At 39.5% G+C, this 26,963-nt stretch overlaps 3 protein-coding genes across 5 annotated transcripts; 2 read left to right on the top strand and 1 right to left on the bottom strand.

The window, feature by feature from the left end:
• The first annotated feature begins 1,112 nt into the window (after window positions 1–1,112).
• Window positions 1,113–18,109, top strand: LOC131298357 (rac-like GTP-binding protein RHO1). Of its 2 annotated transcripts, XM_058323776.1 has the most exons (10): window positions 1,113–2,256; window positions 3,251–3,444; window positions 4,191–4,414; window positions 5,272–6,031; window positions 15,519–15,606; window positions 15,773–15,882; window positions 16,084–16,147; window positions 17,373–17,437; window positions 17,544–17,609; window positions 17,702–18,109. In XM_058323776.1, exons 1-10 carry the CDS (start codon window positions 1,545–1,547, stop codon window positions 17,801–17,803), a joined length of 2,385 nt encoding a protein of 794 aa, XP_058179759.1. In that variant the 5' UTR covers window positions 1,113–1,544; the 3' UTR covers window positions 17,804–18,109. The 2 variants fall into 2 exon arrangements, with proteins under 2 accessions (XP_058179759.1, XP_058179758.1); XM_058323775.1 differs by lacking the exons at window positions 1,113–2,256; window positions 3,251–3,444; window positions 4,191–4,414; window positions 5,272–6,031 and adding an exon at window positions 14,154–14,652.
• Window positions 7,056–12,374, top strand: LOC131298356 (3-dehydroquinate synthase, chloroplastic). Its single transcript, XM_058323773.1, has 8 exons — window positions 7,056–7,868; window positions 8,926–9,076; window positions 9,163–9,330; window positions 9,416–9,642; window positions 10,456–10,579; window positions 11,313–11,375; window positions 11,479–11,622; window positions 12,009–12,374. The coding sequence occupies exons 1-8, from the start codon at window positions 7,561–7,563 to the stop codon at window positions 12,138–12,140; spliced, it is 1,317 nt and encodes a 438-aa protein (XP_058179756.1). The 5' UTR covers window positions 7,056–7,560; the 3' UTR covers window positions 12,141–12,374.
• Window positions 18,110–18,968: 859 nt separating the features above from the next.
• On the bottom strand, window positions 18,969–22,153 carry LOC131298355 (heavy metal-associated isoprenylated plant protein 26-like). Of its 2 annotated transcripts, none has more exons than XM_058323772.1 (2): window positions 22,017–22,153; window positions 18,969–19,570 (listed from the first exon to the last, which is right to left on the bottom strand). In XM_058323772.1, the coding sequence occupies exons 1-2, from the start codon at window positions 22,095–22,097 to the stop codon at window positions 19,178–19,180; spliced, it is 474 nt and encodes a 157-aa protein (XP_058179755.1). In that variant the 5' UTR covers window positions 22,098–22,153; the 3' UTR covers window positions 18,969–19,177. The 2 variants fall into 2 exon arrangements, with proteins under 2 accessions (XP_058179755.1, XP_058179754.1); XM_058323771.1 differs by lacking the exon at window positions 22,017–22,153 and adding an exon at window positions 20,645–20,902.
• Window positions 22,154–26,963: the final 4,810 nt, after the last annotated feature.

Raw genomic sequence — 26,963 nt, 5'->3', positions numbered from 1 at the left:
TTTTTTCTTGCTGCCGTGCATAACACGGGTATGACCCTTATACTGCATAATTTATCTGATTAAGGCTCCGTTCCGGAACGCGAAATAAGTACTTATTTTGAAAGAAGGCAATTTTAAGCTCAAAAATGATGGGTTTATTGAAATATAAAAATATACAATATGGATCTTGTTTGAAAGATCTCAATGAGATCTTTAATACGGTGTAAAAAAAATTGAACAATTATTTTTCATTTACGCTATTTTTTAGTTTGAAAATATGAAATAAGTACTTATTTTTTAAGAAGGTGTTCTAGAACGGGCTCTAAATCTCGTTTGAGTTCAACTCTTTATATGGAAAACCAAACTTAAACATTCATATAAACACATGAGTTTTTAATTGACTACTCAGTAGTCAGTTTGTTTGACTCTTTTTTTTGTTTGACTTTTTTTTTCACACTTGAGACACGGGTAAAAAACATATTAATTAAATAGTAGAAAAATGGTAAATACATAAGAAAGTTACCCTTTTTCTACTATTTTTTTTATTAAATACATACCTTTTTTTATTAGGAAACTTAATAAAAAAAATAGTAGAAAAAGGGTAACTTTCTTATGTATTTTTTGTTTACCTCCTCCCAATTTTTTTCCCTGCAACATTCAATTTTCTCTTTTCCTACCAAACATGTACTATTTGATTTTCAAAAAATTACCTCCCCTCCTTTTAAGATGGGAAAAAAAATTACTCCCTACTCCTTATAAATATGCCTTGGCAATGTCAGTTACATTCTTCAAATAGTATCATTTATGACCCCCTCTCTTTTGAAGAATTTCACTACTTACCGTAACAAGCTGGTCATGGCCGTTGAAACTTGGAGTTACCAAAGTACCCTCGCAGCTTCCCATATCAAGCACTGTTCTCGTACCACTTTCCACTCCTTTGACCCAACTGGATGTACTACCACTCCAAGCCTGTGTTGTCTTGTTCCTGCATAGAAGCCTACGCTGTAAATTCCAGTCAACCAGAAGGGTAATATCGTCATCGTATTTCAAATATAAATTTTTTGGCACTCTGCCCAAAACCCAGTGCTCCGTGTATGTACCTCTCTCCAAAGTTGTGCTGTACTATTCATCTCCCCCCACCACATCTAGAGAGAGAAACACACATTCAGAGATAAGAGATAGAAATACAGGAGAGAGGTTTCTTGAAGTTGCAAGAAATTTCAAGGGTGTTTTGAAAGGGTGCTCTTTCTCAAATTAAGATTCTTGTTGACAAAAGATTCAAGACCGAAATTGTGCAAAGGTAAGTCCATCATCAGTACATATATATAGGAGTATATGGGAAAATAGTACTACTAGTACGAGTACTTGCAGTTGTACTGGGGTCTCCATTGATGAAAGCATCAGAGGTCAAAGCCATGCTTATTCTGCTGTCAAAGTACCAACAGAACCAAAATACTCCTACTACTTTTTGTTTTCCCATTGGGTTTTGAGAAGAGTTTTTAGAGAGAGGGGTTGAAGAAATCTGAGAGAAAGGAGTTTTTTTAGAGAAAGGAAAACAGGGGGAAATGGGTTGCTGTTATTCAAGAATAGAGAGAGAAGAAATGGTGTCAAGATGCAAAGCAAGAAAGCGTTACATGAAACAGTTTGTCAAGGCTAGACAATCATTCTCCGCCTCTCACTCCATGTACTTGAAATCCCTCAAAACAACCGGCTCCGCCCTCCTCCAATTCGCCACCGCCGAAATCCACCACCACCGCGACGACCACCACCACGCGCCGCCGCTCTTCCCTTCCCCGCCGCCGCTACCCATCACTCCCCTGCCACCGCCACCTCCTCCTCCAATGAGCCCCACTTCATCCACGTGGACAACCACCTCGACCACCGCCTCTACCGCTCTCCCTCCGCCGCCGCCGCCGCCTCCTCCGCCGCCACCGGCGGCGGAGTCGGGGTGGGACTTCTGGGACCCTTTCATGCCGTCTTCGTCGAGGGCGGTGGCGGAGGAGGAGTGGGAGGCGACGACCGTGACGGTGTCGGAGGCGGCGGTTACGACGAGGGTTGGGGCGGCGAGGGCGGCGCCGTTGTCGGTGGTCAGTGGGTATTCGAAGGACACGTCGACGACGAGTGAACTTGCGATGGTGGTTTCGAGTAAGTCGAAAGATTTGGTTGAGATCGTCAAGGAGCTGGACGAGTATTTCCTGAGAGCAGCTGATGCTGGGGCCCATCTCTCATCACTGTTGGAAGTTCCAACTTGTGGTTTTCCTGATCAAAGATCACCAGGTAGTCTACTCCCCAACATATACGTACACCTGTGTGTGTGTCTCTCTATGTTACATCGGCGTCGTGCTGCGGCCCGAGCAGCGGTGGAATGCTCGAAAACATGTAGCTATTTCTTGAATAAATAGTGTTCATAAGAGTTCATTGTAGATTAAAATTACAGAATAGGCTCACTAGGTGTATGTCAAAATTGCGTGTCCGATACTGATACTTATTTTGTGCATTGAGGAGGGCCATGTAACGTTGTAGATCACTAGAGAAAGGCGGATCATATCGGAAGGAATTAAACGGTGATAAAATTTTGGTGATATATAATAGCCCTTGTATATATGCACACATGGGAACCAACTTGGTTCCTTTTGAATTTCGAGGGCTGAACTTCGTTATTCGCGATTTTAATGCGTTTAGGGCAGTATATGCAGAAGATTGCTTCAGTTAAGAAAGCATAATGAATGGAATGTTTTTTAACTGAATAGCGGATTGACCCGCCTTCTCTAAGAATGTCTTAACATTCGATATTGGACACAGATTTTGTGAATAGAGAAAAGGAATCACATTGCAATGGAGTGAAAAATGGTGATAAAAACTTGTGGTGTATTGTACCGGTAACATATATGTATGAACCAACTTGATTCTGTTTCAATTCAATTTCACCACCAATAGTCAAATTCACTCATTATTTCGAGTTAAAATCCTTTGTACCCAAATTTCTTTATACACCTGCTGTGATGTATTTCTGGCTGTTGGATCAAGTTGGAACCTTTTAATCTTTTAAGATTCTCATGCAACAAAATGGATAAAAATGCACCTAAACAGGGGTATAGAGAAATTTAGGTACAGAGTATTTCAGGGGGTTTAAGCTAGTATATATGTAGAATGGGCTACATGTAATGGATGATAGCGAAAAAGCCTTGGACACCGTCGTGAAAACGTATGATTCATTGTATATATACAATTATATGTCCTCTTTACTCAATTCCATTTCTTTTGTTTGCAGCCAAGGTTAATGGGTATGGGAAGAGTTTGAGTCCATTGCTGTGGACGTCATGGGGTACATGTCAAAAACTGGAGGGGTTTGGGGAACTGGGTGGTGGAAGCAATTTTGGTGGTGGAGATTTCGTCCGCGGGAGTCACTGTTCTACTGTGGAGAAACTATATGCTTGGGAGAAGAAATTGTATTTGGAAGTCAAGGTATTATTCCTAATTGCTTTTCACAATTTTCAATTCCCATTGTCTGTTCACTTTTCTCCTCGTCTCATTCTTAGGCTGTGGCCACTCTCCTTAGTCCTTGCAAATGAATCCTAATCTTCATCCCGAGTTATACACACATAGAATGATGTGGCATTTTGTAATTCTTACACTTCAAACCTTGAGGCACGTAACTTCATACGATTGCGATTTTTGGAAATTTGTATTTGCAATTCATTATTAATCATGCTAATATGGTGCTCCCAAACCAATATGAGTGGACACCTAACCCAACTTTTTGTTATCTAGGGTGTAAGACTGGCCCAGCCATCCCTTTTTGTGATACCCTTGTTGGTTAGGAGAGCATCGCGTGCACATGCCATATGGACAGAAAATATCTGAAAGAGCAGTGCTATGGGAATAGATGTCTGGACACTGATATGGACAAGTTTCAGATGTGCCAGAGCTTCGATAAAATGTGGGCCCCACATGATGCACGTGGAACCCACATACACTGAATGGTTCCGGCACATCAATGTCTCAAGTATTATCCTGTCTAAAAGATTGGTGATATTTAAATTATGGACATGAATTAAGGAGAACATGTAATTGTGCTAGTGTCAGTATTATATTGTGAAATTCAAACACTCGACTTTTTGATGCGAGTAAAATATTGGACAAGTATCCAACAATGGAGAGATTTAGTGATATTTATGTCCTTTTGCTTCTTGTTTTTTGTGGGGTCTTAGAATGCTGAGACTTTAAAAATGGAGCATGAGAAAAGGACTGAGCAGCTGAGGAAGCTAGAACTGAAGAGGGCGGACTATGTGAAGATAGAGAAAACCAAGAAAGATGTTGAAAAACTAGAATCGAGAATTATGGTGGCTTCCCAAGGGATTGAGACTACCACTGTTGAAATAATCAAATTGAGGGAATCTGAGCTATACCCACAACTTGTTGACCTTGTTAAAGGGTTAGTTCTCTCTCTCTCTCTCTCTCTCTCTCTCTCTCTCACACACACACACACACGCACGCATTCACACACACGCACATATTTGGGCATTTGCAGGCATTGAGGGACAAACGGGGGGCTGGCTAATGAACGGCGGTAGTGGTGCATCTCGGTGGGTTCCACCGAGATCCCATTTTGATGATCTGAACTGTTCATTTTTATGGATTTCGGTGAGGTACACTACACTTTTTAGCGTAGTAGCGCACTACTGGGACACCTTGTCCGCATTTTTCAAGAGGTGACCTTATACTGGTGAATTTACTGCATGTGACTCCTTCACCAACTCACATGGCTTTAAGTGCACCCCCACCCAATGAAAGGAGATTCTTAAATCATAGATTATGACTGCAGACAGCTGAGCTTTTGTAATTAACTACTCCAAGTTTGTCTTTTTAGTCACTGTTAGACTCAGGAGAATGAAAAAGTATCAGAAAGACTCTATAACATACAGGAAAATTGAGTTGAGTGACTCTGTAAGATTAATCTATCCTTTAAGTTGATCAGGGCGGATTCAAAAAATTTGTTGTGTGGCGGCAAACATCATTGAGAAGCGTGCATGAAAATTTTCCTAATTAGCAAGTAGAAGCAGTACTCGGGGATAGTAAGTAGAACGAAAACTACTATCGACTAATAAGAAACTGATATATCTCACCTTAATGATGCATGATGAACGCAGTGCTACAGGAGAAAATGTCTTTATTCAATATATACAATGAAGCTGTTCATCGTTTTCATCAGCTTAGGACTCGTAAAGAAGCTTGCACAATTGCTATGAGAGAAGTGCAATTTTCTGTGCTCTAATGTGTCTGATTTTACAGATTGATGGGCATGTGGAGAACCCTATACGAATGCCACCAAGTCCAGACACACATAGTAAAGCAGCTCAAATATCTCAACACCATTCCATCCACCAACCCAACATCCGAAATTCACCGCCAATCCACTCTCCAACTCGAACTAGAACTCCAAAAATGGCACCTTGCCTTCTGCAATCTAGTGAAGTCCGAGCGCGACTACATCCAGTCTCTCTCCGGTTGGCTCCGCCTTAGCCTCTTCCAATTCAACAAAACCGCCCCAGTCCCCAAAACCCTAGAGGATTCTGCAATTTACTCTCTCTGCGAAGAGTGGCACCTTGCGATGGACCGTTTACCTGACAAAGTGGCGTCTGAAGGGATAAAGAGCTTCTTAACGGTGATCCATGCCATTGTGGTTCAACAGACGGAAGAGCAGAGGCAGAAGAAGAGGTCGGAATCAGCGTTTAAAGAGCTTGAGAAGAAGGTGGTTGAACTCAGATCACTCGAGGCCAAGTATGGCCAATACTCGATGCATGGAGCCTCTACTAGGACTAAGGACCCGATTGTGGCGAAACGGGAAAAGGTGGTGTGTTTGAGGGCCAAGGCCGAGGAAGAGAAGGGTAAGCATGAGAAGGCTGTGAGTGTGACAAGGGCAATGACGATGAACAATCTTCAAATGGGGCTGCCTCATGTTTTCGAGGCAGTGACGGGTTTCGCAAACGTTTGTATCCATGTGTTTGAGTCAGTATGCAACGAGGCCAAAAATACTCACGGAATGCATGACGTAAAGAGATTACTCTTTTAGAGAATAACCCGGCAACTAGTTCCAGTAATTAAACAACACATGCATCTGGAAATTGAGGGTTTTGTATAGATGTTTGTGGATTCACCTTTTGCATGGGCTAATCGAACCCTGGAAATTTTTGCGAATGTTAGGGTTTCAAATCGAGCAGGTCTCTCTGCGAAGCCTGATGCTGTCTTTTTGGGAAGGTGAAACAGATGGTGACTCTCATAACTTAATTTAGCCGGGTATAAAAGTGGTTGCAAAATGGTAGGTGATAGGAAAGTAAGAGTCTTTATATATTTATGTCTTTTATAGTTTGTTCTGTGGATGCGTTGTGACATATTCTAAGTGCTTTTAGTCTAGTTTTGAGAAAGTTAATGTGAAAATAGTTTTGGATTCAGACTTCTGTTTTGTGCAGTTGGATACTACTGTTAAATTCAAGTGGAAGGAGCTTCTCTTCGGTTGGAAGACAATTGGACGGGTCCAGTATAGGGGTAGAAGGAGCTGAGCTGAGCTTATACAAACTAGTTGAGCTTCATTTGTTTACTACACGAGATTCACCTCAAGCTTGAGCTCAGCTCGACTACTAACGAGACGAGCCTGCTCAAGCTGCTTGCAAGACTCTACTTGGACTGTGCAACTTACTTGAGTTTAAATCACGGTGAATCAATTAGTAAAATTTTACCCATTAACCTGTTTCGTAAGATTTTCCAACCATCGTAAGTCCAAAGGGGACTGAGGGCTCATTTGGTTAACAGTATTATTTGCTTATTTTCTGTCGGAATTTAAATGAAAAATAAGCAAAAAATTATAAATAGTATAAGTGGGTGTTTGGCACAGGTAATGAATTATAGATTCTGAATTATAAAAATCTCATGATAAGAATCTTTGAAAAATGTTTAGTAGAGGTGTGAATTAGTACAATCATCTTACTATTAGATTCTGAGTGACCATTTGACCATAAAGCCCTTCATATTACGTCTCTTTCTATGTTGTGGAACAAAAATCCCAAAAAGACGAAATTAATATCAAACCAAAACATTTATCGTATACAGAAAAACTCATTTATGAAGTACTTCGTAAATGTGTTTTTACGGAACTCAATGGTGAGCGTCCAAAAGTGTTTTGAATGATTTGAATTAAAAATTAATTTTTACCGATAAAAGATATTTCTTACCAATCAAAATTTTAAAACATATCTCAACTATCGATTGTCAAAATAGACAATTACGATTGCACGATTTTGTGAATAACTCATTCACTGCGCTATGGTATATGCTCCATCTAACAAAAGTTTAGGAAGAAGTAATTAAGCTGGTTAGATTTTGTGCTGGGTGCTGTGGCAGGCAAGTCTGTATCCGGACCTACAGGTATACTCTCCACCTACCACCACCAACACTTCCCTCTCCTCTCCTCCTCCAACCCAAATTCCCCAAACCCAATTATGTAAAGCCAAACCAACCCAACCCAACCCAACCCAACCCATCTCTCTCTGTCTCTCTCCCTGCGCCCAATTAGCACCAAACCCCATGGATCCCTCCTCTCTCTGTCCAAGAAATGTTGTTTCTCTCTCCACCCACCGCGCCTCTCTCTGTCCAAGACACGATTCTCTCTCTGCTCGATTTCCTTCTCTCCCTGCGCCCTCGACCCGTAACGGTTTGAAATTTGCTAAATTGCAGTTGAAGGTTTCGGCCAGTTCAACTGCTCAGGTGATGGAACAATCGCCGAGGGAAGCGAGTTCAAGTGTTCCGACCACTGTAGACGTCGATTTGGGTAACCGGAGCTACCCGATCTATATCGGGTCTGGGCTTCTTGATCAACCCGATCTTCTCCAAAGGTATTCAGCTTCTCTCTCTAAGACCCAATTTGGGCGAAATAAAAATATGTTTTTTTTTCTGTCATTCCTTTTTTTTTTTTTCCTTCTTTCTTTAGCGTTTTGCGTTGCATTTCTGTGGATAATTGGTTCAACTAGACAATAGCATTATAAAGAGTTAAGTTATGACCAAAGTTTTTGAGCATCCGTACCGTCTCTCTCCGTTTTAGACTAAATTACTTTTTAAAAAGTCACATTATTTAGCTACTTATTTTTAAAATATCTACTATGTGACGTTTTTTACGCTCACTTTTTATTCAATTAAATATTCATACTAAAAAAACCCAAACCCGCAGAACCAAAACCGAAAAAGAAGAAGAGAAAACCAGTACGTTGGAACCAAAACCCCCCGCCTCTCTCTCTCTGGGCTTCAAAAGCAACAGACTGAAATTCCCAAAAACTCTGATAAAAAAAGAAAAAGAAAAAGACATCGAAAGCCTTCCCATTAAAAAATCACTCTCTCTCTCTCGTCTTCATCATCTTCAGCTTTCTGTTTGGAATACATCACCGCCCATTCCGTGCAACCATTACCGCCGTTCTGTTTGAAAGCTGATTAAAATAATGGATGACACTTGATGAACAGTAACTCGTGGGAATAAACGAGTTACTGTAGCAAAGTTAGAATTTTTTCAAAGTAGAGAGGGAGGAAGAGAGCCTGATGAAGGGTTTGTGGTTTTTTTTTTCTCCTGTTTTGACTCTTTAATTTATTGAAGAGGTAAGTAAAGAGGCAGATGATGATGCTCTTACGAAAGTCCACAAAAGTCTTTCGATGAGTTGGTTCATATTTTTTTTTTCCTCTCGTCAGGATGAACTAACTGTCTGATAAAAAAAGTTCAAGCAAAACTAACAATAAGGTTAAAAAAAAGGGATAAGAAGAAATAATCCGAGAATAAAGTTAGGTCAAACTTAGTCTAACTCTTCAAGCGACAGAACTAGCATTAAACTACTTGAGCAGCTTTCTAAACACCATGGTCTTTTGCTTTGATTGAGTTTGAAATTGATTCAATTCATTATTGTGTAGGCATATTCATGGAAAAAGAGTCCTTGTGGTCACTAACACCACCATTGCACCGATATACTTGGATAAAGTTGTTAGTGCCATAACACATCAGAACCCAAATATTTCGGTTGAGAGTGTGATTCTACCAGATGGTGAAAAGTACAAGAATATGGTATGTCTCATGAGGTTTTGTTTTATGGTATTTCTGTGGATTTTTGTGGAGAAGTTGGGGTTGACATGAATGTTATACCATGATAGGACGTTCTAATGAAAGTGTTTGACAAGGCAATCGAGTCACGGTTAGATAGACGTTGCACGTTTGTTGCCCTTGGTGGTGGTGTCATCGGCGACATGTGCGGATATGCTTCTGCCTCCTTCCTCAGAGGAGTTAATTTCATTCAGATTCCCACAACTGTTATGGCGCAGGTATGTCACCATTTGCAAAACCTATCATCTTGTACGCTTTTGTTTGCAAAGGCCACTTCATCGTTGAATATTTCTTCTGTTCCAGGTCGATTCTTCTGTTGGGGGAAAAACTGGCATAAATCATCGTCTTGGGAAAAATTTGATTGGTGCTTTCTATCAACCTCAATGTGTGCTTATAGATACCAACACATTGAGTACTTTGCCGGAGAGAGAATTAGCATCAGGATTTGCTGAGGTTATAAAATATGGGCTCATTAGAGATGCTGAGTTTTTTGAGTGGCAAGAGAAGAATATGAAGGCATTGATGTCCAGGTGAATTATACATTTGCTCTTATGCCTGGCTTTTTGTTGATTGTGAAAGTGATCAATATTTCTATAGCATGATCTCTCTCCCTTGGAGTCACTGTCTTTTGTTGCGAATTGATGGGATCTCTTTGCATATCCAAAAAGAAATGGAAAGAACATTATGAAGGTTCCTTGTGGTGACCTGACGCATAGATGTAATCAAACCAAAAGGACTACTTGTTAGAAATGAAGTTAGAAAGTAGAAACTATTAGTTTCTATTGTTCCTTTTAGAAGCAAACTTGATGTCATTGCTTTCAATGTGGTGTGCGTTTATAACACGCATTGGGGCCTACATAGACTTTGGTTCCGGTATGGGGTGTGGGACTGTGGGTGTGCATTACTAGATTCATCTAATTTTGATTTCTAAGGCAGGGTACCCCGCAAGCGTTAAATTGCTATTTGTTTTTATTATCTAATATAAAATGGTATTTGTAAATAATGCCTAATAAAGAGAATTGCATACCTAATTTGTGAGCTTTAAACATAGTTGTGCACTTGTGTAGTAAACTCGAATTGGCAAAAAGGTTTGTTTGGTGTATGGCCAACCTGTATCCCATGATCTATACCCAAATCTTGTCACCTTTAAAAGCGCCCATGTAATCTCAAGATGACACAAAAAGGACATGAACTTGTCCAAGGTTGAAGTATTCTGGTTGCAGGAAGAGGTTGTGTGGGGGTTTATCCCTAGAAAGGGAAAAAATGGTGCCCAGGTGCATTCATGTTTATTATGGATTTCTATATGAATCTTATGCAGAACTCACTGGCTTGCTCCTTTGCAGGGACCCCAATGCACTGGCTTATGCTATCAAGCGATCATGTGAAAACAAGGCTGAAGTTGTATCCCTTGATGAGAAGGAAAGTGGGCTGAGGGCAACATTGAACTTGGGTCACACTTTTGGACATGTAAGTTGTGTGTTCTTTGGAATTGCATAGATCAATGTTCTGGATAGGGAAATGTGCTTGTTTATGTAAATTTTTGGCACCGCTGCATGAGCAATTTGTCATTCGTTATGTTGAGTTTGAAGAACTTTGAAGTGCTTCAACAACTTCATAAGAAAATTTGGTTCCTAAATCTTGTAGAAGACATTGAACATCATTCGTATTGTTCTAGCAGATGTACACAATTTAGCTTGGTTTTTGGTTAGTACCTTTGTTGGATAATCTTTGTTCATCTCATTATTTTTCCTAGTATACATTCCTTGTTTTTAGATGATGAAAGCTGCAATATTAGAAAATTTGTGGGCTGCTTAGTAGGTTGTCAGAACTAAAATTTGAGCTACAATTGGTGTGGCCAACATCTAAGAAATGTTTGCAAGTATATACCTGACACTATTGCTACACCAGTACTTTGACTCATGAACTTACCCGTTGAGATTGGCACCCACGCCCACCAACCCCACTCCGCCCAAAAGAGATGAAGGAAAAAAAGAAGAGTGAGGCTGAAACGCCATGGTTAGCTTGTAGCGTCTGCTGCTATTTTATCATACCTCTCTCTTTTCTAACTTCAGGCACAATGCCTGATTGTGGGCATACTCTCTTTATTTTGGTTATTTTGTCATTATACGTTCTTTTTTTTTTCCTTTAAAGGAATTTTTAGCTGTTCTTTTGTTATCGTACGGGACGTGCTATTTTACAGGCTATAGAAACGGGTTATGGCTACGGAGTGTGGCTTCATGGAGAAGCTGTTGCTGCTGGCATGGTAATGTGTTCAATATTTTCATCACCATGCAGGGAGAGAGATAAAATAGTTGTTTTGACATGCAGCGTGTTTATGCTGAAGGTGGTTGAGTGCATTTTTGCAGGTTATGGCTATTGACATGTCATACCGCCTCGGCTGGATCGACGAATCCATCATGAAGCGAGCTAGCAATATCTTGAAGCAGGCTAAGCTACCCACTGCTCCTCCTGATACAATGACAGTTGAGATGTTCAAGTCTGTCATGGCGGTAAGATAAACTAAGTTGTTTGGAAGCTAAAAACAAATACTCCCTGTGTCCCTTAATTTTGGCCATCTTGGGGTATTCTACTTGTATTTTTTTGATCAGCAGGGTATTCTACTATTTAATTAGACAAAATTGTTGCACTTTAAAAGTTACAACATTTCATAAATACCCTTCTGTAACCCATTGTGAGTTTGAAACGAAAACACTGTCAAGAGTTGCCCATCCAGTCATTGATTTTTCAAAGTGAACAAACAAAATGGTATAATGGACTAAAATCAAGGGACAGAGGGAGTAGATTTAGGTCTTAATATACCCCTATGAACTTTAATTGTCTCTCACGATTGTTTATCTGCATAGATATATACCCATTTATATATTTTGGATCGCAGGTTGATAAGAAGGTAGCTGATGGGCTATTAAGGCTCATCCTCTTGAAAGGTCCATTAGGCAATTGTGTGTTCACAGGGGAGTATGATAGAAAGGCTCTTGATGAAACCCTCCATGCTTTCTGCAAGTCTTGAAACCTAAGCTTTAGCAACTATATTAGATTTTGTACCAAATCTTCGTTTATGTAGTTACATCGTTGCATTATCAAGTTTCCCGTGTATTTTAAGCAGTTTTTTTCCGGCTTCCTTGTGTCCCAATGGTACGAAGCCTGCCTACCACATTGTATTCTATGGCCAATTAGCCACGCTGCTACTTGTTAAGCATTGGCCTTTATCAATAAAAGATTTGACATGATTTTTGCATCTTCACCTTCTGTTCATCCGTACCTTGTCTTTGTTTTCTTCTTCTCCGATCTATTGTAGTCATGGTTGGTTTCAAACACGGTGCAGAAATGAGAAAATTGAAGGGGAACCATGCTGAAATTTGCGTCTCTAAACTCTAAAGTGACAATCTCAGAAATATCAGCACTATTTTCTGCATTTTCATGGAAGCCCCACAGATGTCACTACTACTTTGAATTTTCTGTAGCATTGTTTTGTGTTAAAAGGACTGCAACATTTTCCCTGCGGTCAGTCTCCCTTCTGGAAATATAGGCTTTCCTTTTCTCTGTGTTTTTGTTTTCACTTGTTAAGCGCCGCTCAATTAATCCCTAGCGGCCCAATGGGCCAATCCCGCTGTCTACTACGGGGGTCTGATTAAAGTCAGTGCAACGTTTCATATGGATTGATAACACACGTGTAAGATTTCGAACCTTAAACCTTTGGAGGGAGTAAACCTGTAAGTTTCAAGTATTCTCAAAGCAAACCCTCAGGAGCTAGTTTTCCCCTTTTTGGTCAATGTTTCTGAAATCGAATGATGTGCGGACCATATGCTTTTGCTGATCATGGTGCATCTCTCATAACTGCAAGTTCAATTGGTTAGCTGCATGCAACATTAGTTTTCAACGGCTATAAATCGTGTTTAAATTCTATGAAGCCAAGAGAGAAGGTTTACATCGGATAATGCGAAGGGCCGTTTTCTTATTTGTTTATGTTAAATGCTAAAGACAACTCAATGGGCTGTCGGTTAGGATTAAAAAGTGTAAAAAGTATACTGGAGTGTGCATTTTTTGTTGTTGTTGTCTTTTACTTTGCTTATTCGGAAAGAGCTTAAAATAAGCACAAAAACAATATAAGAACAAGCAAAACCATTTGAAACCTATTTTGATTGTTTGCTTGTATAGAAGAGAAAATGTCAATATTTGAAGTATTAAGTAGTTAAGCAACTTAACTCAGGTAAATCAGGTTTGAGAAATTATTTACACAACTTAGCTAGTTCCATTTCCGAAAGAAACCGGGGTCTGGGTGTAGTGCATAATCCAAGCCATCTATCTCGACTATTAATAGTTTAGGTTTCATCTCAACCCTGTGAATTGTGATGCACCCCTACACTGCATGAACCCTGGTTACAAATAAGACTAAAACCAAACAGGCCCTATTTATGAATCGTGCTATAACCTAACGGTTGGCCTGATGTTCAAAATTTGGTACTCCACCAAAAGCTATAAATTTTGCTCAGTCTCAATCCGTATGGAATTTTGCTTCAATTTTAGTTCAGCTTCCCTAATGATCGATGGAGTTGGTTCTTCAAAATTCGTCAAGATGGGCTAGTCCGGACACCCTGGTAATTAAAAAAAAAACCTGCTCTCTTTTTTTCCGGTATTCGATTGTTAAGGGTGTCTGAATCGATTTACCGCACTTTAACTAATTCTCTCCCTAGTCTGTTCAAATGTACGTCATCCACGCTAAGACCACCGAATTGACAAGAAATTATGTTATTGCGGTCTGACACCAATAATCGAACTTTAGTTTAATCGTGCGGGAGCAAACCCACCAACTAATCCGACTAATCTCAAACCAAACGCTCTAATTATAAAGAAAAACAATAATACTACGTACACTTTTACCGACCACTTCTCTCTCACATATGTGTCGGCTCCACACATTTAATTGTAAAATGAATCCCACTATATATGAGAGGGGATTAATCGGTAGTCGTGTCCGTAGTATTATTGTTATTGAAAGGGAAAAAAAAGCAAAGTCGCTGAGATTACGGAAAATGCGCGAAGACAGCCAATGAGAGCCAGTAAGAGTGCGGTTTCGTTGGGCAGGGAGTTGGTCTGCCCCCAACGAACGCTTCAACGGCATTCTTTCCCGGCTTAAAAATCACACCACACAACAACTATACATACAACACACAAACACATACACCTCTCTCTCTCTCTCTCTCTCTCCACAAATTCATCATTTTCCCTTCTCCATTTCCAGTTTATTGCCCATTAGGGTTAGGGTTGGCGTTAAGCGCGTAATGCTCTGCCGTTCTCTGTGCACGTGTGATCGGAGTTGCTGAACGGAAGGGGGAGATAACGGAACGCACATTGGTGTGAATTCTTGTGATCAGGTCTTCTGAAGAAGATCTGAGGGATTTTTTCTTTGTAGGGCTGGAAAAATGAGTGCTTCGAGGTTCATCAAGTGCGTGACGGTTGGCGACGGCGCCGTTGGAAAAACATGCCTTCTGATATCTTACACCAGCAACACTTTTCCCACGGTGAGTCTCGGATTTGTATCTCTAGGCTTCTTCTTCTCTGCTTCAATTACGTTCGTCATTTTTTGAATTGCTTAATCTTTTGTGATTTAATGTTGTAGTGTAATCAATTGCTTCTCTCTGTTCTCCACGCAATTGAACAGGGTTCGATTCTTGGCGTTAGGCCGTAAGAAAGTTATTTCTTGTGAATACCCTAGTCCAGCGTAGATGGCCTACGTTTGACCGGACCGGGGAGGGGATAATTTGGGGTGCGCATAAGCTGGCTCGGACACCTGACCGTTGAACCGAAAAACAAATTTGCTTGCTTTGTCGGGTTTCATGACTGTTTGTGGCTGGATTTTATGATTGGATTCTGCATTGCCATTTTCTTCGTGTATTTGTTTGGGAAATAATAAAAGGAGCAAGGTAGGATGGGCATTCCAAAAGAAATGGATCTTTTTGTGTAATGGTTATTGTTCCCATACAATTTGGGGAGTAGATAGAAGTTGATGAGCAATGGAAGGAATTGAATTCAATGTTTGGGTATTTCGGAAATTAAGTTACATTTGTTCATCAATGCATCATTATAGTATCGCTTGCATAAAGGTCGTAAAAGGAAAGAACCAAGAGAAATTTTTGGAGGGATCATGGGTTTCTTGGATTTGATTATTGTGCATGGCTATTGGCCTTTTGTTAGTCTATGTTATGAGTTTTTTGAGTTGTTAATCTGTGAGGCTGTTTTATGTTTTAGTGTAAAATTCTAGCCATGTATTTTGGTTTCCGTGTACTTTGTGATTTGTGGAACCACCGGGGAATTATTGTGATTCTGTTTGTTGTCAGAGAGTTTAGACACCTCTTACAAATTCGATTTTTTCAATGGATGGGAACAGGATTACGTGCCGACTGTTTTCGACAATTTCAGTGCTAATGTCGTTGTCAACGGGGCTACTGTCAACCTCGGGTTGTGGGATACTGCTGGTATGTTTGCAATTGCAGTAGCTGGTTTCTTTGGTTACACAGTTACACTTGTATCAACACACGGTAGTCTGATTGTAATTTGTAGCATGAAATACTGTATATATATTTTTTAATGCATGTGTGTGTATTTGTATTCTTATGGGTCTGGCTTTGTTTTCTGGAACAGGACAGGAGGATTACAATAGATTAAGACCTTTGAGTTATCGTGGGGCAGATGTTTTCATCCTAGCATTCTCTCTCATTAGCAAGGCCAGCTATGAAAACGTTTCCAAAAAGGTGAGGAGTTGATGGTTTTGTTTGAGACAGCTCTCTCTCTCTCTGTTGATGGTTTTGTTTGAGACAGCTCTCTCTCTCTCTCTCTCTCTCTCTCTCTCTCTCTCTCTCCCTCTCTCTCTCTCTGTGATTCTATCGATAAGAGACCCTGCAATTTATTTATTTATGATGAAATGCTTGTCCTTTTTTCCTCTTTTATCGCAGTGGATTCCTGAGTTGAAGCATTATGCCCCTGGTGTCCCTATAGTTCTTGTTGGCACAAAACTTGGTTAGTCTCCTCTTGATTCGTTATTGATCCTCATAACTTGCAACACCTTTAACCTTTGTTTCTTGTTTCTTTTTTCCCTCGAGTAAGTTAACACTTTTACTTAACATCAGATTTCCTGAAATTGAATTTGCTCTCATAAATGATCATGTGTAAAAAGTAAGTGCTGCATCATGCATGGTTTCATTTACTTTCCCCTTTTTGTGTGTGGAAGTTTTTGAAGATTGCTTAATAAGTTTCATGAGTTTTGGAGGTCATTATATTCCGAATTGGTTGAAGCGTTCCGGCCCCTTTGGCTTGTGTTTAGAAAGTTACCTCCCAAGTCCCAGCCACATGGCTAATAGGCTACCTGCCTTTAATGAAGAATGAGAAAGACAGAAAGAAAGAATAATCATTGATATTCCTGTGATGCATGGAAGTGTTCCAAGCAAGTGAGAGTTTCTTGATGCTACCAGAATTGAAGCAAATAATTACTCTCATTCTTTACTCAAATGAGGGGAAGGTTTTTTTGCAATCTATATTTGTCTTTTGAAAATTCGACTTACACCTTTGTGATATCCTTGATTTGAAGCTTGTAACTGTTTCTGCTGGCAAGCCTTCTTTCTGTAGCATGAGTGAACCATTTTACTCACTTTGGTTTGATGTCTTTATGAAAGCTTGGGAGTTGGGAGTATTAAACTACCTTGTCCAATACTTCTTACATGCTATTGTTTCGGAAGGAAATATAAAAAATTATTCTACAGCTGTTTAATTATTCAAGATAGGAGTAACTTGGTAGTAGGTTGAGAGGGCATATTAGAGGACGAGAAGGGGGAAAAAAAAGAAGAAGAAGAAGAAGAAAGCTCAACCAGGATGGTAAGTTGGTCACTGGTTGGATGTGATTCCATTTCATGGATACGATGCCAATGTTCAATAGACGATAAATGTATAGTCTTCATTGTGTTTTTGGCTGTATGACATCCTAGAATACGTGAAGAGATCACATAAAAATTAACATTGCCTTGCGAACTAGGGGAAGCTTTGATCTAAAGCAAAGGTTGACCTAAGATTGAATTCAAATCAAGCCGGAACTTTTGCTTAATATCAGTCTAGCTCAGTCCCCATTGCATTTTCATGCTCATTTGCATGCTGTTATTCTGTTTTAGTCAGTTTGTTTGAGTACATGATCATCATCAATGATTTCACACAATGAAGTGGTATTTCTCATACTTTGTCATCATAACCTCAGATCTTCGGGATGACAAGCAATTCTTCATAGACCATCCTGGCGCAGTGCCAATTTCAACCGCACAGGTAAACACTACAGACTACTGCTTCTCGTGTTCTTTTCAAGTTTGCATGGCATTTTCTTACCTCTGCTTTTCTGATATACTGTTTCTCAAACTCTTTTGTCTTCAAGGGCGAGGAGCTAAGGAAGCTGATAGGGGCACCTTCTTACATTGAGTGTAGTTCAAAAACACAGCTGGTATGCGTAACATACATCAACCTTCTCTCCCATTTCCGTCATTTTTTCTCCTCGCTGAAGTGTTTCTCGGAATGTGTCCTTTGTTGTGGCAGAATGTGAAGTCCGTTTTTGACGCAGCCATCAAAGTCGTGCTCCAGCCACCCAAGCAGAAGAAAAAGAAGAGTAAAGCACAAAAGGCCTGCTCCATATTGTGAACAATATAACAGGACAGAAGAGATGATCACCCTCCCATCCATTCCATTTAATCCCCTTTGTATCCTCTTGTTGACCCCTTTTGTCCAATGCTATGGACCGGGGATCGATCTCCTTCAGCTGTGGGGGTGGAAGCAGTATTTTGTGCTATTGTGTTCTGTATTTCTAGAGCCACATTATGTTTGATTCACTTCATTTTTCTCCCCACCCGGTTTTGATTTGTTCTCTTTATTGGTAGTGAGGAAAATCGAAGTTGTGATAACGAGTTTGTCTTTGCCATTTCCAATGATGCATTTCTATTTGTTGCACTTTACAGAGTCCCGCAATTAACTGTAAAAATGGAAACCGAAACTTTAACCAATGCACCGGATCCAGAATTTCAGATCTGTCCAGAACCGTTTGATGCTTGTAATGTCAGAAGGTCTCGAGAACAGTTTGATAACTGTTTCTTTGTATTGACGTGAAATTAACAAAAAGACAATTTAAAAAAGGACTACAAAAACAAATGTATTAGGCCAAACACCTCTTAGCTGCACACATACCCAGCATTTTCCTGCATAATTCATTCGAGCATAAGAAGTTCCGAAACTATCTAGCCTGGTAAGTACAGTTACTTCGTTTTCAGAAATACAAGTGGGAACATTTGTATTTAAGATTGACATCCGCTTTTCACGATTAAAGGCGAAATAGAGGATGGGTTGGAGTTGCTCTTATAGTTACTTCGTTTTCAGAAATCCAAGTAGAACTGCATAGATTTAGAACATCTACAATTAAGATTGACATCCACTTTCCACGAGTAAGGTGAAATAGAGGATAGGTTGGAGTTGCTCTTTCAGGTACTTCGTTTTCAGAAATCCAAGTAGAACTGCATAGATTTAGAACATCTGCAATTAAGATTGACATCCTCCTTCCACGATTAAGGTGAAATAGAGGATGGGTTGGAGTTGCTCTTCCTCTATATTTGAAGAAATAGAAGGTGGGTTAGAGATGCCCCAAGGAAAAGTCTATTAACACAACACTTTTGCACAACAATATACGTAACATGCTTACGTGACATTGTATCATTCGGCACCGTAAAATAGCATCTCGTCCCTTACTCAATGATACAGTGCCACCTAACTATGTTGTGCATGTTGTATCATACCTCATAAAATAAAGCATGTAAAATACCTTGAAATTAATCAATTTACTGTGAATCTGGTAAGATTATCAATCTTATAAGAGGTAATAATAACAACACTATCAAACAAAAATCTCTTTACAGGAACCCTGCTTACAAGACAATCTTCTGGCATATTTTACAAGCTACCATTCAGCCACCACAACACAAACCATGTCTGCTTATTTGTATACACCTATTACACAGATACATATAATCACATCACTGAGCAACCAGTTGGATTGTCATCACTGAACGCAGTAATATACTTCACTTCAGTAGAGCTAGCCCTTGCAAGGCGGGTGATCTGAGGATCCGGCACAAGCTCGACGTTCCTCACGTACCCCGGCGGCGCCTTCCTGTCGTAGACCCCCTGCACGTACGGGTGGTCCACCACGTCGTACGGCACGTACGGCCACATCTCGGCATTCTTCCCCGTCTTGTGCCGCACCCTCATCAACACCTTCTTCGGGTCGACGTAACCGATCACCGTGAGTTTGTGCTGCTTTGGGTCCACTTCTATCCGGGATACTCCTTTCATGCCTTCCACTGATTTCCTCACCTTCCTCTCGCACCCATGGCAGTCCATTTTAATCCTTATTTCCACTGTCTGATACCATCACAAATCAAATATACAATTGCTATTACAAACTTTGAGTTACATATATTTTGTGAGCAAAAATACTACTATCAATTAATGAATTTACACATAATCAAAAAAAATTTTTTTTACTATATTTACACATCCATTCTTCTGAAGAAAATTACGGTAGATTCATTATAATTATTCCGGTAATTTTTGTCCGTTCATATGCCTTGTTCGATGCGAATTGTGAGGCATGACTTGAATTGTTATGGTTGTATATAGGCCTGTTTAACAATCCAACCTACAATTCGGTGCAAATCGAACACACCTGAGTGGACTTGCAACTTTACTACTAATTCTTACTCTCTACCAGTTTCAATCTTAATCCCGATTCGAGTTCCTTCTTCGCTATCAATCTCTTGCAACCTCTACCACACACCAAACGAGGCCGTATAATACACAAGCCTAAATGGTTTTCCTGGTAACAAACCAACTACTGCTTCCGTCCCTTTTTAAATGTCCCGCTTTGTAACTCCAACTTATTAAAAAAATATCATCATTACACCTTTCAAATCAACTTTTACCTTCACTTTCTCTATTAAACCTCTATGGAAGCATCATCATTATATTTTTACTAACTTTTCAAAATGAAATCTACTTTTAGAGGCAAAATAAGCAAAATAAAAAATGTACTAACTTTTACCCACTAACTTTACAAAATAGACATTTATTAAGGGATAACGCAAAATGAAATACTGAACTTTAAAAAAGAAACGGAAGGAATACAAAGCACAACAGCTAGCTAGGATCTAATACCACACTCCATTCTTCCCCATTTGTTGGTTCCTTTTGGAGATTCCAATATAATAAATATAATAATGCGAGATTCCAATATAATAAGGGAACACAAGCTTTCCTTTTTAATCACTTGATTTTCCATTTTACCCATCAATGAATGGAAGGGAAAAAGTGGAAACTCAATAACTATTGCCCATTTAATTTTGGAGCGAAATAATCTTTTCGGGACAACAAAAAATACTAACTGAGACCAACAAATAGGAGCGCAGAAAGTATATATGTATATGTACGTAGTAGTACCTGCAGTTGTTTGTTTCTCTTGAGCTTTTTCCTTCCATAATAACTAGGAGGGCAGTGTTTTAGAATATCGTCAAGAACACCCATCTCCACCACCCCTTGAATATTGCAAAATATTGAATGTCCCAAACGGGCTTTTGGTACAAATGAAATGAATTGGGATTTAGGTACACATGCTTCAAGAGTTCATGTGTATATATAGTGATGGAAATTGGCAGGCTAGCGGAGTATTAGCTAAGCTGTTGTGTCAAAAGGCTTCTGAATCTGGTTTGTACGTGTGGCAAGTAAGGGGTACCCAAGTCAATGAAGTCATCATGATCATCCAGCACTTACTGGAAGTCCGAGCCTTATCTATTATCCATTCTTTGGGGTTTCAGGACAAGTGTGGGTCAAACACTAACAACTCAATTATTGACTCGTGTGTTTAATGTCTTCGGGGCTCCTATGGGAATATGGCCACCGCCCCGAGAGGGACGCGGGGGGCTGCTGTCCCGTAGGGGACAGCAGCGTGATGCTGCCCAAAATCAATTTTGGGGTTTACTTCGGTCTCGCTCCGATAATCTGAATCGTTCATTTTGTAGAGCTCGTCGAGTAGAACAACTATGCAAAAAATCAGCTTAATTGAATATCATTAAATACTTGATCGGAGCCCATATAACTCTCAGTGGGTTACAGTGGATTTGATCCAGTGTTTCGGATCCATTCTTTTTAAGATAAAAAGGTTCCGATCAGATACTTAATAATATCCAATTAAGCTAATTTTTTACATAATTGATCTACTCGACAAGCTCTACAAAGTGAACGATTCAGATCATCGGAGCGAGATCGAGGTGGACCCCAAAATGGGGTGCAGCAGCCCCCCTCCCTCCCCCCGAGAGATTGATTATCTAGTGTTTTACATTTAGTTGCGATGGAGTCATATATTGTAATTGTGTGTTAAAGTGGATCACAACGTCGCATGACAGTGTTGTAAAACCTACGCCGCGCGCCACGTAATTCTTCAGAGATGAATCATTCGCTTTCGTTAGCTCTGCACTTTCCCTCTCAATCAGTTCTCGCTCTCGTAAATTTTGTATCTTGGAATAATTTGAAAAAATGTGCTTACACTCTCGGACCCCAGCTCGTGCGTGCGTGCAACCTACCCCACCGTAGAGCCACCCAATTAAATTTCTCCAACTCTACTAAGCTTTTTTGTAACTTAATTTTAAACCTCAAAAGTTCTAAACTTTAATTATCTATTCATTTGATTACGTATGTCCGCGTTTAATCATTCATTCAAAATAACTTAAGCTAGAGGGTGATATGGCTGATGATGTGACGTATATTTCAAATCGACTAATTTTTAGCCGTAGAAGTAAATATGTGATAATAATACCTGCAGTTGCTTGTTTCTCTTGAGCTTATTATTGCTTTCATAACTTGAACGACAGTGTATGATATCAGAGAGTGCACCCATCTCCACCACCGCTTGAATATTGCAATGTTTTGAATATTGTTCCAAAGGGGTAATTCTTTTCCAAAATGAAAATGAAAATGAAGGGGATTGAGTGATTATATATGCATTATATACTTTATACAGTATATAGATCGAGTTCATGTGCGTATTTTGTACAGAAGTGGTATAAAGGCTAGCTAAGCTATTCAGCAAGTTGTACGTGTCACCGTCTGGAAAGCTGGTTTGTACGCGTGGCAAGTAAGGGTACCCACGTCATCATTAATTCTCCAGCACCTACTGGAAAGTCCCAAGCCTTTATCTCTCTCCATTCCTTTCTGCAAGGGCAATAGTTTTCACCGTGTTTGGTTCACAGTTTTGGAGTGAAAATTTTAAGTTAAAATGTAAAAACATGTGATTGAATGTGAAATCTCAAAAATGGGTGAGAGATGAATAAAAGGAAAAAAAAGTCTGTTCAGATTTGATTTTGAACGGAAATAATCTAGTGATGGGTCCCTCGAAAAGGGAGGCGGGGGCTGCTGCCCCTTTTGGGCAGCAGCGTGCTGCTGTCTCGGGTTTATGTGCCCACTCCGGTCTTGCTTTAATAATCGGAAACGTTCACTTTGTAGAGCTCGTTGAGTGGAATAACTGTGCAAAAAATCAGCTTAATTGGATATCATTAAATACCTGATCAAACCCTTTTTATCTTAAAAAGAATAGATCCGAAACACTGGATCAAATCTACTGTAATCCATGGATCGAGAGTTATATGGGCTCTGATCAGGCACTTAATGATATCCAATTAAGCTGATTTTTTGCATAGTTGTTCTACTCGATGAGCTCTACAAAGTGAACGTTCTCGATTATCAGAGCAAGACCGGAGTAGGCCCAGAAATCCGGGACAGCAGCACGCTGCTGCCCCCTTGGGCCAGCAGCCCCCCGCCTCCCTTGAAAAGCAAGGCAACCGTCTCTCTCTCCAACTGTTGAATTTAGAAATGTCTATTCTGAACCGACCTTTTTTTTTTTCTTTTGAGAAATGTCTGTTCTACCTACTTTTTGGTCTCACAACTTTTCAAATAGTTTGCATTCACAAATAACTTTATGAAAATAAAAATTGAAAAAGGGGAACCGAAAACAGTCAAATGCAAAGAATAGTTAACTTGAAGGGGCAAGGGCGGAGCCACCATAGGTCTGCCGGGGCACGGGCTGCCACTGCATTTTATTCTTTCCGTTTTAGTTTTTTTTTTATTGGTAGTTTAAGTTTTACTTTAATCAAACATATTGATTTTATACAGTTGAACCAACTAGTTAACACAATTAACTACAATACGTGGATATATCAAGAAATCTTGTCAATAATTGAAAATATGGTGAAAATTATCTATTTTATTTAGAATTCATACTAGGTCCCCCTTCAATAGTCAAAGTCATTTTTTAACATTTTAATCGTTTATTAGACATTCCTAATTAAGTGCTTAATCAAACTATCTAACTTTTTTTTGCAAGACCATGTTATTCAATAAAATACTTATAGAAAATAAGAATGCACTACTTTACATTTTTCTTCTGGAATGTCGGTTGTAAAATCTCTATTATATGTTAGGCTTGCGTGGAGAATTCTGAAATATTCTAGAGATGTGAACAAGAAAATATATTTTTTATGAGAATTCTAAAAGGAGAATATGTGTTGTTAGATTAAAATAATCCTAGTCATTTATTGAGGAGGTGGACGACTATAAAAAGAAAGTGTGTGCATGTGTATAAACTATTGTAGAAGTATTCGTCCACCTAATATTAATTGGAAAAATTTGCACCTACTTTGAATTTTAAAAAACATACGAAAATATGAAGTTTGTTTATATGAATTTGCACCTACTTCATGAGGTGGTGGCCTTATTAGGTGAAAAATATGATTGGATGTAGTAGTCGTATGGTTTTGGTACATTTGTTTTGAAGTTTATTCTCAAAATTACAATAGGCGTTTTGAATTTTTTCAAGACAAATGTATTTTCTTCGTGTTGATACAATTTCATATCAATGCACGTAATTTTTGACAGAGACAACAAACACTAGCTTTACACTCGTAAGAATTCTTGTACTCGAAGGTAATCGAAGCTTTTTTTTTTTCATAGATATGGAGAATTCTGAGTTTGATTGGACAGACCCAACTTCTATTGTGGATTTTATGGGTAAGTTTTCTCTGCCTATGTTTAGTAATGTTGGTCTTTTTTCAAGATCCTAAGTACATGTCTGTGGACACATGCACGTCTTTTGGATATCTTTTAACCACTTTTGTCAATGGTATCAAGTGATACAAGGATGGATGGTTCTGTCAATGATGAAAAGGAAGTGGATGAGATGATGCAGGATGGTGTGGATGAAGTGGATGGGACGAGGCAGGATGGCAGTGAAACAGAAGTGGACAATGCGAGGCTCAATGTAGGTGCGACGGGGCTGGATGATGAAGTGGATGCGACGAGGCTGGAAGAGCATGGTAATGTGCCTAAAATCCCTCTAGCTGCTTCGTTTTTTAGTATGGCAATTTTACCAAACTAACCTTAAAAATCAATAGAATTTAGAGAACTTATCAATTTAAAATTGCCCACCCACGTGTACCAAAGGAACCTCCACAAAACCGGTTTGGGGTATTGCCCACCTCTTGTTAGGTTTCACATACACATGTTTTCTCCTCAATTGATTCTAGGGTCTCTGGGAATTGGTAATGGAAAATATGTGATCTTTCAAAGGGATAAAGAAATTCGGTTTGGCTCCTGGTACAGAGAACATGGTTCTCTTTGGCTTGCTAAGTGAGAATTTTATCATGTATATATGGTCAGGCTACGAAAGCATGTTACATCCAAGTAACAGTTAAACAAGTTATCCAAACAAGTATTCAAGCATATATAAGTACATGTCTGTGGACATATGCACATCTTTTGGATATCTTTTAACCACTTTTGTCAATGGTATCAAGTAATACAAGGATGGATGGTTCTGTGAATGATGAAGAGGAAGTGGATGCAATGTTGCATGAAGGTGAAGATGAACTGGATGCGACGAGGCAAGATGGCAACGAAACGGAAGTGGATAATGTGAGGCTCGATGTGGGTGTGATGAGGCTGTATGGTCGTGAAACAGAAGTGGATAATGCGAGGCTCGATAGTGGTGGTGGTGATCCATCGAGGCTGGTGGTGGATAATGTGAGGCTCGATGTGGAAGAGACAAGGCTAGATGTTGAAGTGGATGCGATGAGCGGCGAAACTAACGTGTATAATGCGAGGCGCGATGGTGGTGGTGGTGATCCATTAAGGTTGGATGGTGGTTATGGTCCATCTACAGTCGGTCGGGTTTGGAGAGGAACCATTGTATACCGGAGGTTTCGGAAGCGACCCCGTCCAAATCCAGAAGAACAAATAGCCCTGCCAGAACATAACAAGCAAAATTCAGTAAATCAAGATGGTCCATCTACAGTCGGTCGGGTTTGGAGAGGAACCAATGTATACCGGAGGCTTCGGAAGCGACCTCGTCGAAATCCAGAAGAACAAATGGCCCTGCCAAAACATACCGAGCAAAATTCAATAAATCAAGAAGAACATCCAAAAGAACAAATAGCCCCAGAACATAACAAGCAAAATTTCGAAGGTGTAAAGCAAAATTCAGCACAAAGTGAGGTGGCCTGCTCGATATAGTTTTCGTTCAAATATTAAGGCCCCTAAAGGTCTTTACTCTAGGGATCCTCCATATTTAAGAATGCATAAAATGAGGCGAGAGAGGGTATTACTTGCACGAGAACGACAGTTCAAAGCTTCCCAAAAGACTGTTGGTTTATTTCCTGATTGAGGAGTTTAAAATTGTTAACAGCATATACTTTCATTCTGCCCCTTTTGTATTAGGGACATGCGTTTAGATTTCTATTGTCTTTGTTTTGAATTAAGTAAAAGTGGCAATCTCAATCCATATTTTAGAACCCGCCCAGAGACAGAGATAAAGAAATTTTCGAACCACTTATAAACAAATTTGAAAAATAATTTTCTTTGTATATTCATTTGATAAACGAATTTGTGAGAAAGTTAAAAAAAGGTAACACTAATTTTCAACTTGGTTTTGGTCTTAATTTTTTTTTTAAGGTATTGCCTGTGAATGTGATAGCAAATGCTGCTGATGATGTGGGTCATAAGGGTGTAGCAATTAGTATTTTTAAAGCATTTTTATTACTCTAACTGATTTTAATTTTCTATTAATTACTTTTCTGTTTTCTATTTACAAGGTCGAAGGATATGGCCAGGATTAGAAGTGGGATTGATTTGTAATAGGATTGAGTATTAGGGTTTGGTAATCAGGGGATTTGTAATAAATTTGGATTTTGAACCACTTATAAACGAATTTGGAAAACAATTTTCCTTTCTGTATTCATTTGATAAACGAATTTGTGAGAAAGTTAAAAAAAGGTAACACTAGTTTATTGTGTGGTAAACTTTTGAGAAAAATGTTTATTGTTAAATTTTACGTGTTTTTCGGGACAAATTTTGATGAAAAACTAATTCTGATAGGATAGTTGAAGACTCGATTTCTACAACTTTTTTTGTTAATTGAACGGTCTAACATCATGAGGAGATATCCACCTGGAGGGCTCCAGACATAGGCAAATTCAAAGCCAATTGCGATGTGGCTTTTCCAATGCCTGGAAAAAAGGGTAAAGCTGTCGCGGTTCTTCGAAACTAGAAGGGAAAGGTGATGGAAGGCGTAGCGAGGTCAGTTCATACTACATCCAGTCTAGGGGGTGAGCGTTTTGCCATTAGAGCGGCGTGTGAAATGCTTCACAGCTTGGGCTTGAAAGAGGTAGAAGTTGAGTCTAATAACAAGCAAGCGATTACACTTAGCATTTCTGAG

This window comes from Rhododendron vialii, chromosome 8a (genome assembly GCF_030253575.1).
Source record: "Rhododendron vialii isolate Sample 1 chromosome 8a, ASM3025357v1".
Taxonomy (NCBI): Eukaryota; Viridiplantae; Streptophyta; class Magnoliopsida; order Ericales; family Ericaceae; genus Rhododendron; species Rhododendron vialii.
This window is presented reverse-complemented; position numbering and strand designations above follow the sequence as displayed.